Source organism: Centroberyx gerrardi, chromosome 11, assembly GCF_048128805.1.
Source record: "Centroberyx gerrardi isolate f3 chromosome 11, fCenGer3.hap1.cur.20231027, whole genome shotgun sequence".
NCBI lineage: Eukaryota > Metazoa > Chordata > Actinopteri > Beryciformes > Berycidae > Centroberyx > Centroberyx gerrardi.
The window spans coordinates 5,922,785-5,937,005 of NC_136007.1; the positions used below are offsets into that span (position 1 = coordinate 5,922,785).

At 41.1% G+C, this 14,221-nt stretch overlaps 1 protein-coding gene across 1 annotated transcript; it reads left to right on the plus strand.

Moving 5' to 3' along the window:
• Window positions 1-12,079: 12,079 nt before the first annotated feature.
• LOC139924568 (insulin) lies at window positions 12,080-12,860 on the plus strand. The gene is made up of 2 exons (XM_071915637.2): window positions 12,080-12,261; window positions 12,685-12,860. Exons 1-2 carry the CDS (start codon window positions 12,084-12,086, stop codon window positions 12,858-12,860), a joined length of 354 nt encoding a protein of 117 aa, XP_071771738.1. The 5' UTR covers window positions 12,080-12,083.
• The last annotated feature ends 1,361 nt before the right edge of the window (window positions 12,861-14,221 follow it).

The window sequence follows — 14,221 nt, forward strand, 5'->3', positions numbered from 1 at the left end:
TCTTGTGCTTCTTTGTCTTTCGGATGTTATTTTCTCCTCTCTTAAGATGATTTCATAATTGCACTATCTGTATTGCACTGGCTACTGTGGCTAAATCCTGTTCTTTGTTTGTTTAAAATATAAATATAAACAAAGAACATATAGAAATATAAACAGGTTTCATCTGTAGCACCAGACTTTTCAATATATCTATATCAAACATGAAAATGTTTGATATGGGGGGGGTCCGGGGACCACCAGGGGCCCTTGTGGGGGTTCCAGGGGGTCCCCAGCAAACTAATGAATTGTTAAACTTCAGCATTATTTCATTTACAAGAAGTGAACACACTTAGACAATGTAGAATGACTGTTTTGATCATAGTTTCTCTGTTATCTCTCTACCTACAATACAGATAGTCATGGGATTCTGGACAAAATCATATCTAACAATAAAAATATTCTCAGATTTGGGTCTGAGAAACACAATCTTATCAAATGGGGGTCCGTGGCCCTAATGTGGACTAAATTAAGGGTCCTTGATATGAAAACGGTTGAGAATCACTGCTTTAAACTGGTTGAGCAGTTTGCACTGTGGGAAATCAGCAGCAGCCAAATGCTAGTGAACGTTTGTCTCATCTCTAAAGTTATATTTGACCGGTAAAATGTCTGGTGAGATGTGGAATCCGATGTGGATGTGGACACAAAAGCTGGTTTCCCTCCCTGATCCCACACGAGTTCAGGAGTCAGAGTCTCCTCCAGTGGGACGTCTAGTCATCACGAGTCATCTGTCAGTGACTTGCTGAGAGAAAACCCTGCGTGGGTTTCAACCGGCTGAGTGATGTGAGGTAAACTCCTGAATCAGAAGGCCAAACACACCAGAGATATTTCATAGGAGATTACTAAGAGATTATTTACACTTGTGCCAAAGAATTAGGGCTACGTAGTATTGACAAAAAGTTTGATTGCATTTTTTTTGGGTTTCTATTTATTTATCTATTTATGGATTTTGGAAATCTTACCACATGCATTTTTCATTGCTGCGAAAAATGTCTGATGCTTAGGGTTTGCTCTGTTTGGATACAATATATACTGTATATATATATCTATATATAGATATATATAGATATATTTATTATTTATTTTTTTCTCAGTAGAATAACAATAATAATTTGGTTTACAGCTTTAGCACCTTTTCCTTGGATGTAAAATTGTAGCCTCCTGCAGTAGTCAGTCTTGGATTTTATTTTATGTTGTGATGTACAGCCCTACAAAGAATGCCAGCGTTTGCTTAAACATCAGTGATAACAGTTGCAGGGGAGTGAGGATACGACAGCCCGGTTTTGAAATCTTGTTAGCCTGTCAATCTGATCTGACACAGAACAGAAGAGGATTCTCCGGTCCTCATCTGCGTTATCCCCCATTCAAACACTGGCTGCTGACAGGGAGCCGGCTGCCGCACACTGACCAAAATCCTCAAGTCCCTTCCAGGCCCAGACACAGCAGCCACATGCCGGGTAGTTTTGGTTGTGGTTGGTTCGTCTTGAAATGTCCAGAAAGTCTAGAAATTAAGTTAGTTTGATGCCTGGTCCCATTCCTGTAACGACAGTGAGCCGAGCTCCAAGTCCAAACTCCAGTAAGAGCTTCATTCTACATCTGAACGGTTGATTTCCAAACGCAGTATAATCATTTTGGGGGAAAAACACGATGATTATCTGAAGTTCATCATTCAGTATCCCTAAAACACCGAGGGTCCAGTCAGTAAAAGTGTTATCCTTTTGGAAACAAAGACTTCAGTTGCTCTCATTTGTTCTAATTCTGTGATTCATCATTTTGTAAAAGAAGGTGACATTTTTTTTTTGCCCAAATGATGAATAATCTTTGGAGGTTACGCTGCATTCCATTGGAAGTCGAAAGTCGATAGTTCCAAGTTGGAATTACAGACTTCCGATCTGAAAGCGTTCCAGTGCGTCTTCTCGGGAAAACATGGACGCCGCAGCCTTTACCCAGTAACGTTAACGCTAGCTATCTGACAGCTGTGGTAACGTTAGCAGGCGAGTTCATACAGCAAAGATCTACTAACGAAGCACAAGTCACCTGAATTACGTTACAAATAGAAACTACAAAGTTGTTAAAACAAGTTTTCATAACACAAAAGCTACATATCAAGTAAGATCAAGTTTTATTAAGTACGGATTGATGCTGTTACGTCAGCTGTGTTTATGTTGGACAACTCGGGCGGAAAGAATCTTTCCCGAATTTCCGACTGGGAATTCCGACTTGAACGACCGTTCTGTTGCATTTTTCCGTGTTGGAAGTCGTTTTTCTCAGAGTTCAGAGTGCAGTGGAATGCAGCTTTAACTCTCCATGCAGAAGGACTGTGTCATATTATAAACAGAGAAGGTGAAATGTTACACTATGCTGTCATGTGACAGACATGGTAAAGTGCATTTCATAGACTTTTGTACATTTTGTATCAGTGTTTTGTAAGTTGGATGACTGAATGTTTTATAATTTATTTAACTTCTGGCACTGGACATTGTGCTTTTTGGGTTTGTTTTTTTTCTTTCAATCATCTTCAATAAACCTGCTGCCATGCTTTGAATACAATCCTGCTTCAGATCATTTTTCACATTGAATGGTTTATTTATTGTCAGTGTTGCTTCGTCCATGTCCTGTGAAATGTCAACAGCAGTTAGCAGTGAGTGTTTTAAAATGTCCTCTCCTGTATGTAGGGAACAGGCCCAATAGGCTCTTAAATCAACTTTGGGTATAAAAGGCTTTCAGGTGATGCTTCTCCCTCTGGCGGCCATATTGGAGTTCCTCAGCTCTGTGCAAAACTGGGAACTGATCATTTCATCACTGATCCATCTGATTGATTTAGTGTTTAGATAATGTCAGCTTGTTAGCTAGCTAACCATAGTATCTGGTCAGCTAACATCACTGTCTTGTTAACACATCTGATTAGCACACTAGCTAACGTATCTAGTAGCAGCTAGCGTTAGCATGTTCACATTAACATCAGGGTGTTTGCCGGCTAGTTAGCTAGCTAACAGTTTGTTCAGGTTAACTGAGCTGACTCTTCTCAAGCTACAACTCAGAGTGTTTTGGAGTAGAGACTAGGGCTAAAGACAAGACAGTTTACTGTGTCACAGTAACCAAATCCACCTTATCACACTATTCACTTTTACTGAGAACGTTACTGAATGGATCTACAGCCACACCACAAGCTGACTCAGCTGCTCTCTGTTTCTAGCTGCTTGCTACAGATTTACACTTTATTAACTAACACACATTATCCAGTGTTCCTCCATCATGGAGCCAGCTGGTTGACATGTGACCGACCTGCAGGACAGACTTCAGTCCAGACTGACCTGAGGACCTCAGGCTCCACTGTGGGGACTTTTCAGGATATATTACTTTTTGTTTCCCTCCATCAGGGACAGTTGGTCATGGAGACATTTTGTCACGGTCAGTTGAGTTTTCTCTCCCTGGTGACCAAACTGCAGCAAGAGCTCTATCCACTGATAATCCATATGTCACTGTCTGGGACACACACACACACACACACACACCACATATGCTCTTTATTTGTCTCACACAAACACACACAGCATACACATGCCCACTCTACGTATGGCATGTGCACACACACACACACGGGTGCACACACACACACACATCCATACACACATGCGCAGGTGCACACACACACACACACACTCTCTCTCTCTCTCTCTCTCACACCTATCCTTGTTTATGATGATTATATAAAAATGGAAAAATGTTAATGTAATGTTAATTACAGCCTGGTTCTTTGACCTGTAATTCCAGGTCCCTTGGTACATTAATTAGGTCTTGACCAAGTCAAGAGACTGAAGCACTGATCATTTTCAGACACTTTATTTGATAAGTTGTTTTGGCGTAGCAGTGTCAGAGTCAACAGAATTGACTGAGCATTAGCATTAATTAGATTCGATGAAAATTAATCAACATAAAAATGCTCAGTTGGAAATGAATAATCAAGTCCAAAAAGAAGAAGCGCAAAATTTTGCCTTACATTAGAACTGTTCTGCTTAAGAACTGTTAGCATATCTACAGCAGTACTGTGTACTAGTACTAGATTACTATTAGTCATTGTGGGGGGGGGGGGTTTGGAGGGGCACTTTATTTTATTTCTTCCAAATTACATCCAATTTCTATTATTCAATATCACAGGAAACTCGATAATATTGAATATCGGCCCAAGCCTAATTACTATTAAACCATGTAAGAACCTATTCAACATAATATAACAACATAATCAACATTTTACACTTTTCTCTTGAGAGCTGTTGTTCTATTCTTGACGTAGAATTTTATGGCCAGTCAGGTTCTCTGAGAGCTTCTGGTTCTAGTTTGAGGCTCGTATCACAGTCGCTTTTCCCTGGAACACGAAATGTACTGATGAAGGACATCATGTGCTTCTCGATGGCATGGATCTCCTCCTTTCCCCAGCTCTGCCTCCTCGAAGGTTGGCGACCTGAAAAAAGTTAATTACCACAAACATTGATGTGTAAAACACACTGCTACTATTTTTTCCAATTTTTTTTTTAAGTATCCCTATTAGCCTCAGCTTCAATTTAGAAAAAGAAAGACAATGCTGAGATGAACGATCTCACTAATTTGGCCAAGGTAACCAGCATTGTCCATCATCTGTCATTACCAGAGTTGAGAAGGTTACTTTAAAAAGTATTCTGTTACAGATTACTAATTACCTGTGAATTGGAGCCATAATTGTGTTATTGTAGTTTGGGTTATCTTTTTGTGGTGGGGCTGTCTGATATTGTGTCAGGCCACCACTTATAAACATACATTTAACTGTATGTTTTATGTTTAACTGTATGTTTTATGTTATGTATTGTATGTGTTATATCTTATGTCCTTTTTGTGGACCCCAGGAAGATTAGCGGTCACCAAGGCATCAGCTAATGGGGATCCATTTAATAAACAATAAACAACACACAGCATATATGAGAAACACTGACTTTATAATACCTAATACTTATTGAAGCATGTCCTTGCATATTAGGAGACTTTTCATCTTTTGAATATCTGGCCTTTGTCCTCAAGGCTGAAGCTCCAATATTTATTTTAACACTCTATCACCCAACTAGGCAACTATAATTTTTTTTCTCAGAGAATTCTCTGAATTGGCATCACTTATTATCTCCAGATATGATAGAATAATTTATATCTAAACATTCACATAAAATCTCTGATTCGAAGGCTATGGAATTCATCAACCTACTGGACAGTTTATAACTAACTCAACATAACACTGAGGCTACACACCAACATGGTAACACACTCGACCATTATTGTGTATTCTTTGATGCTCATTTGATTGTAACCAGGAACATGAAAGAAGTTATAGTTCAAAAGCGGTTCCTAGATGCAACAGCAGAACTTGAGTTCTCAGAGCTTGTAAGAGAACTGGACTCATGTTGTCTAAACTGCTCAGTACATGAAATGGTTGATGCTTTCAATAACAATCTGAGTAATACACTGAACAAAGTGGCCCCACTCAAGGTCAAAAAGAGGTTAAGTGGCTAAATATCACCATGGATAAATAACTCTGTCCGTGAGCTCAAGAGAACATGTAGAGCAGCTCAAAGGAAATGGAGAAAATCTGGACTTGAGGTCCATTGCAGAATTTATAAAGAATCCTTAAAGTCGAGATGAAACGGCATTTCGAGAGTATCTAACTTCCGTATCGTGACGTATTTCCGAGTGAAACAGGAAAGACAGGTGGGACGTAACGTTGGGAGGAATTTGATTTGAACGTTGAAAAGTGGGTGTGTCATAACACCCGAAGACACACCAAAGTACCGTGCTGTTGCTAGCTAGCTAACTAATGAATCTTAGCCTCTTAGCTCTGTGCGCTAAAAGTTGAAGATTGATTGATGGGTGGATGTCATGATATTATTGGTTGAAATTAGTTACGGGCATGCTTACGTAAGCACACGGCATATTTTGTTTTACAGGAAGAAAACATGATTGAATTTTGATATAAGAATACAATGAAATTGATTTTTGGTATTTTTTTTGGCATATATTGTTAAATAGGTGCACAGTATGACCGGGGATGTGATCTAAAAGGGTTAAAAAGGCATTTTTCATTTCATCTCATCTTTAACTGCATATAACAATGCTGTACGTGCTGCAAGAAAAGCCCATTTTTCAAAGATCATTACAGAGAGTGGGAGTGACCCTAGAATACTGTCCAACTGCTGAATCCTGCCCGTCCAACTGCTGAATCCTGCCCGTCCCTACAACATTTTTTAAGAGGGTTTTCAATAGTGTCTAAAACTGTGCTCTGAAAATCATTAATACATCATTTGAGACTGAGGTTTTTCCTGATGTTTTTAAAACTGCTGTTGAAGAAATCACATTTGGACTGTGGGGTCCTAGGTAAACAGTAACACGTCTTCTGCTGCCCTACAAACTTAATGGTAGGTAAAGTTATTACCTTATGGTATTTAAGTAACGTTCTGGAATTAGGAATTTAACAGAATAAACTTCTCCAATCTCCAGCTGGTTTATCCCGCAGGCCATACATTACATTCTGCTCACAGTGCACACTGCACGCATTAAGTAGTTACACAAGAGTCTTTGGAAAATTACCTAGCTGCCTGAACCTTTTTCTTTTTTTGGGGGGTTGCAGATCGGCTTTGGGTCGTTGTTTTATGTATATGAAAATGGGTGGGGGGGGTTCGGATGTGTTTATGTGTCGCAGTGGGCGGTCGCGGGTTTAAATAACCTGACCCCTGCATCACTAGTGGACACCAAACACTAGAACAGTGTAGCCAGAAGCAGTGGTAAAATGAACACTGAAGGTGCCTCTTGTCATACATCATGGTACCATCACGTTTTGGTACCTGATCAGCCAGTGGTAGATTGTAGAAGCAATAGCATGGGTTCACCTAGACTGCAATAGAAATTGTATGCTTTTAATCTTTACAAGGGAGCCTCTACAACTACAGTAAACTGAAGGATGTTTGGGGGATAAAGTTACTCTTTAAAGTATTAAATGACTATTCAAAATAATATTTAACAAGGTGTGGCACCAATTAAAGACCTTGGATGACTCTCATTTGGGGATTGTATGATTTGTGTGTAATAAATAAGTCAAGACTTTCAATAGGTCGTCTAACAAGGAAGTGATGATAAAATGCTTACACATACACACACTACTATCTTCGTGGGGACCCGTATGTACATACATATGCAGTCAAATAGTGACAACAAGACAGTCCATAGTCCAAAATAGGAATATGCTTTGAGACAACTATCTGTCCTGCTACAAGAATGTTAAAAGTATCATGTCTAAATGTAATTAAATATGTACAATATTTAGTTGAAAATCAGCTCTCTCTCGGGGTCCCCACAAGGACAACAGTGTGTGTAAGAGAGGGTCAAACCTATTTAGTCTTCTCAAACCAGACAATGATTGGTCCTCACCAATCACAAAAACCTGAACTGTGCTAGGGTCCCCACTCATGACAGAAATGAGTATATACATGCACTAAACAAAAACAAAACAAAGCAAGAATGATATCAAGAATAAAGAAAAGAGCAGAACCAAGTACCTGCATCTGGGAGGGTGGAGAACCCTGAAGCCTCTGCTGTGCTGTACTGGGGATGCCTTCAGTCCATTCATCTCCAACCTGAAAGTTTAGAAAAACTTCACTAATTCACAAAATGGTCATTGGTGTTCACACTTTAACAGTGACCATAAATGTGAGCACTGTCTCACAGGATTTTTTTCTCTTGGACATGCATACACTACATGTTTCATTCTGTGAATACTAGTAGCCATGGAGTCTCAAACATTTTAAGGTACATTTCAACAATGAACATTTATTGCATATCCCAAAACTTAGGTACAGTTTTGCAAAACCTAGTAGCCTAGGACTCTTCCAACAATTCCAATCATGGCATAGCCTACCTTTTTCCTCCAAGGCCAATCCGTTCCTCAATAGTCATATGTGATCTCTTCTCCAGCATGAATGCCCTTCAAAGCAAAGAGACAGAGGTGTGGCCAGCTAAAAATATGTATAATCATTATACAGTAGTTTACAGGTGTTATCCTGCGCCTCATTGCAGCCATTTATTATCCTATAACTAGAAATAAAGCAGTTTGTCAGATAGCTCAATCATGCTTTATACTTTATATGCAAGCTTTACAGACAGCCTAATTTAGCCCCATCTTATCATATATCAAATATCAGGCTAATCTATGGTGACAGAAATATTTTTTGCTGGCGAATATTTTAGTAATAACTAGATAGAGCTAACAGAGATGTGTTTTGCCTAACATGTTTGGATTTTATTTCACAAAGCTAACAAAACGGCGCTAGCTCTCCAGTATTAAGTCAACCACGCTTGACCAGTGTGGCTAGCGGAGTTAGCTAGCGGAGTTAGCGTTAGCTAAACGTTAGCAAACGTTAGTCGACGATATATAATATTTGCAGATTAAAAACATGTTTCTTCATAATCCCAGATGTTCCAAAAAGATAGAGATTTTACATGTAATTCCAGTTACTTTACTTAAAAGTAAATTAATTTACCAGCTCCTCTCAAGCATGACATCACACTTCCTGCTTTCTTATCGTCACCACGGCAGCATCTGGTCAGGTGACTTACAATGACGATAATGAGCGTATGTTTTAAAATTGTGACAGTTCACAAAAAAATAAGGTGTGGTAACTAACTTGTAGAGATGACAAATAACACAGAGAATGCATATTTATCAATGTAATATTTCTGTTCTGACATTGGCATAAATCGTCTCACGTCACGTGATGAGTTTCTCCACCCCCAAGTGTGCTTAAGTGTGTCTTTGTGCAGTACCACCTCCAACCGATAGGGGGCGATATAGAGTTAGTCCTCCTTTACACACCTTAAGCACAAAGCGTTGGTTTTCGTGCATGGTGGATCTCACCCTAACATTTGCACCAGGCATAGCTCTACCCTTGTACTGATTTTGAGGTTATTTATCTGGGGACCGGGTTTTTGGTCCCCACCAAATTTTGGGTCCCCTCCACCTGAGTGTGCTGTCCGACTGCGGTCCACACACTGTGATAAAAACAAACACACGTACACACACATGCACACACACACACATACACACACACACACACGCACACACATACACACACACACACTCCATATAAAATAACAAGCAAAATGCATTGCTTAACAGCTACGTTGAAAATAAAAGTTTTTAGCAGTTGCTTGAAAATGCTTCCAGAGCCTCTCTGATGTTCTTTGGTGTTGTTTCCACAGTTTAGGAGCTAAAGGAGCTAAAAAGGCTGCATCCCCAGTCAGAAAGGTTTCATTCCAAAACACTATATATCCATTTTGGACAAATGTTGCTACCTTAAATTCATCAGGCAATATCTGAAAACCATGTCCTCAAAAAATGAATTATTTTATAAACAAATGTCTCCTAATGACTCCTAACTTCAATACTAACCCAGAATGTGCTTCACTTCATGCCAGCAGCCAGTATGGGAGAGTGGCTGTAATGGTGAATCTCATTTTGGAAGGGAACTCTTCAAATGGAAAAGCTTTCATGAAGTGGATATATGTTGGATCACTGTTGAGTTATAGCAGTCAGAGAGGAGCAGAATGGATGTTTATGTTGTGGACTAGGGAACTATACAGAAAGTATATAATTTAATAGCATTTATGGGTCTAATTTCTGTTGATATGAAATCTAAAACCCAGAAATCACTTAAAACAGACAAAAGTAGTTGGCACTGCAGGAAGAAGACTGTGTGTGTGTGTGTGTGTGTGCGTGTGTGTGTACACGGGTGTACGCGTGTGTCTGCAGGTACGTGCAAGCAAGCATGCATGAAACACAAGTATGTGTGTGTGTCCTTGTGTGTGGACAGACAAACAGGCGGGTCAGCAGTCATTAAGTGTCTCAGTTTAGTTCTGACTGAGCGGCTCCACCTGCAGCTCTTCACAGCACTCAGTAAAGCAAACCAGGCTAATGAGCCGCATGATCTGATCACCTCCAACTGCCAAATACTCCGTCACTTATTAGCCTGTTGGTGTTTCTGCTGAGCGCAGCAGCTCTACTGCACCTGAAGCAGCTCAGTTCATTTGAACTCTGGAGCGTCTCCTCCTGTAGAGCGGTTTTAATCTGAGTCTTCAAAATGTCATATTCAGCTATTTCTTCATGTGTTCTCACCTGGTATGAACACCAGAGAAGAAGACAAGTCCATCATGCTGAAGCTGAAGTTACAGGAACTGGAGACCTGACAAGATGACAGGTTACCAAACTTGGTCCAATCAATTGGACAATCTGATTGTCAATCCGATCAATTGTGACTTTTGTTTACAAGCTCTGGTTTGCTTCTAAGCGGAGAGTGAGAACCTAAACAAACCAAATACAGAAGTGCAACACAGTGAACTTCCCACTCTGGTTCAGACCAGAGAAAATAAACTGAAGCCTTTATGTTAACGGTTTAGCATGGAAACTTCAGATTTCCACTTTGGTGAGTTTCATGTTTTTATTTGAATTTAAGGTTTTCATGGTGGTCGAGCAAGGCACCAACACCGCCGGGGGTTAGGGGTTCAATTCCCACTGGAGCCTCCGACACTAATCATGTGTGCAGTTACAGCACTGTGAAGCTGCCACAAAAACACACTGATATAGTTAAACCTACTGAAAGTCAACTGTCTGTTTTCAAAAACAGGTGTGTGTGTTTTCTTTGTTTCTGAACCCATGGCCTTTTTGGAAATTTTTGGAACATCAAAGATATTCCATCCCTTTTCCTACCATGTCCAGCTTCAACAAATTACACTGAATGTCCCGATGGCCTATATAATTAATTTTTGACCTTTAATTAAAGTCAAACGTGATTCCAGATTCTACTGGAACTGGAGGATTGATGACTCTTTGTTCTGGGGTTTAAAAACTTACACCGATGGTCCTGGTTGAGAAGCTGTGATGGAAGGACCTGCCAACAATGCGTCTCGTTCCTGATTGGCCGAGGGGATTCTTGCGTCATTCCTGCGGGACGACGCGTTTCCTGTTGTTTTTCCGACATTAGCGGTCACATTTTCCTAAGTAGTTGTACATTTTGCCCCCTTCACCCTTACCCAACACACACACACACACACACACACACACAGTGGGCGTGTCCTGGTGGTGGTATAAATGGAGGTCAGGCCGTCCGTTCTGCCTCACACCCTCCAGCTCTCAGCAGACCTGCTACTCCTCCTCTTCTTCATCAGAGAGTCTTCTCCTCCTCTTCCTCCTCCAGCTCTACAGGTAAGCTGCCCTCCTCCTCCTCTTCTCTCCCTCCTCCTCCTCTCTTTCCTCCTTCTCTTCCTCGTCCTCCTCCTCTCCTTCTCTTCCTCCTCCTCCGGCTCTACAGGTAAGCTGCCCTCCTCCTCTTCCTCTCCTCCTACTCTATCTACACCTCCATCTTCTCAGGTAAGCTGCTCACCTCCTCCACCTCTCGCTCCTCCATTTCTCTCCTTCTTCTCCTCCAGCTCCTCCCCTCCTTCACCTCTTTGTCTAGGTGCGCTACTCCTGCTCCATCTTCCTCTCTCTCTAACCCTCTGTCTCCTCATTTTCCTCTTCCTCCTCCTCCACCATCTCCTTCTCCTCTTCTTCTCCTTTCGCTCTACATGTAAACTACCCTTATCTATAAGGGTAGTTTTTCTACCTCACCATCCTCCTCCTCTTTCTCCTTCACCTCCTCGCCCTCCACCTCCTTGTTTTTTACTGTCATTTTGACTCCCTTTCATCCTTAATTCATTTGAATAGTTTGATGTTTGCTTATATTTGAATGTTAAAGTGCCTGTAAAAGTTACTTGCTGCATATTATTATTATTATTAGTAGTAGTAGTAGTAGCAGTCATAGTACTAGTAGTAATAGTAATAATTGTAGTAGCAGTAGTAGTTCTTGATGAATCATAGACTTCTTGAGTTATTTTTTAGGAGTAGTAATAGTATCTAAAGATAAAGAAATGATTTAAATGTATTTGTGTGTGTGTGTGTGTGTGTGTGTGTGTGTGTGTGTGTGTGTGTGTGTGTGTGCAGCATGGCCCTGTGGCTCCAGTCTGCCTCTCTGCTGGTGTTGCTGGCTCTGTGGCCGGGCTCGCAGGCCGCCACCCCCCCCCAGCACCTGTGCGGCTCTCACCTGGTGGACGCCCTCTACCTGGTGTGTGGGGAGAGAGGCTTCTTCTACAACCCCAAGAGAGACGTCGACCCCCTGCTGGGTGAGCATTTTTTTTAAACACTGGAACGTGACGACGAGATTCACGGTCCCTCAAAGTTTTGTGAAAAGGTCAGAGGTCAGATACAGAGCAGCACCCTGCAGCTGGTAGGATCCAGTGTTGCTCAGGGACACTTCAGCAGGGCGGGGGCTTGCTAGTGTTTTAAAGTAGAGAGAGACAGGAAAGACTGGGAGTGAGAGGAGGATGATGCGACAAAGATCCCAGAGTGTCTCTTTGCTTTGTACTGTCTGATAAAGGTGAAAATGACCACAAAAAAACGAAGAAAAGTGACTATGTACCTGTAAAAGTAACCTTCCCCAGCACTGCTCACTGCACCTTGTTCCCCAGCACATTCTAACCCGTCCCGACTTTAGATCCCTCCCGACATGCTGTTATTCCCTCCTGACTGTCTGTCTGTCCCGGCAGGTTTCCTCTCTCCCAAGGCGGGCGGAGCGGCGGCGGCGGCGGCGGCGGGCGGGGACAACGAGGTGGCCGAGTTCGCCTTCAAGGACCAGATGGAGATGATGGTGAAGCGAGGCATCGTGGAGCAGTGCTGCCACAAGCCCTGCAACATCTTCGACCTCCAGAACTACTGCAACTGAGGCTGGCCCGCACCGCTCAGCCTGGCTTCCTTTAGCCTTAGCCTAGCTCCCCCCCCCCCCACCCCCCACCACCACCCCCCTCCACCCCTCCACCCCTCCACTCCCCTTCTGCAAACAGCAGAGCCGCAGCCTGCCGCTCTCTGGAAAGCAAACTGCTGTCATTGTACACAGAAAAAGTGCTGAGAAATGAATGAAATTATTTTTTCCTAGAAAATAAAGTTCTATGAATTGAGAAAGTGTTGTGAGTGAGTTGTTCCTTCATGGGAGAAAGACACAGATCTATCTATCTATCTATCTATCTATCTATCTATCTATCTATCTGTCTATCTGTCTATCTATATATCTATCTGTATATCTATCTATCTATCTATCTATCTATCTATCTATCTATCTATCTATCTATATCTGTCTATCTATATATCTATCTATCTATCTACAGTATCTATCTATCTGTCTATCTATCTATCTATCTATCTATCTATCTATCTATCTATCTCTATCTATCTGTCTATCTATATATCTATCTGTATCTATCTATCTATCTATCTATCTATCTATCTATCTATATCTGTCTATCTATATATCTATCTATCTACAGTATCTGTCTATCTATATCTGTCTATCTATATATCTATCTATCTATCTATCTATCTATCTATCTATCTATCTATCTATCTCTATCTATCTGTCTATCTATCTATCTATCTATCTATCTATCTATCTGTCTATCTATCTGTCTGTCTGTCTATCTATCTATCTACAGTATCTATCTATCTATCTGTCTATATATCGATCTGTCTGTCTGTCTATCTATCTATCTACAGTATCTATCTATCTATCTATCTATCTATCTATCTATCTATCTATCTATCTATCTATCTATCTACAGTATCTATCTATCTATCTATCTATCTATCTATCTATCTATCTATCTACAGTATATATCTGTCTGTCTGTCTGTCTGTCTGTCTGTCTGTATAAAAAAGTAAGTAAAGAAGAGTTTAGCTGGGTTTACCTTCCACTACATGTGTGTATCAATTTATGTAAAAAAAAAAGGTATAATTCCTATTAGTGTAATAAAATAGTATTTCCATCCCTGCTGCTTCATCTAACAGCAAACAGTTGAAACTTGACTTCAGTGAGTTATTGAAGACATTTTACTGACTAACGAGATTTTCCTTTTTTTATTTTTTCGACCCAAAAGAGATTGGTGTTCTTCCTCCTCTGAAGGTTCATTGTTTGTGTGGCTGGGCGGGGCGGGGCGGGGCGGGTACACCTGCTTTCACGGCGGCTCGGCCCGGGGGGGCGGGGTCAGGTCAGGTGTCCCTTGTTTACATGGATCTTTCCTCTCAGTCCAGGTA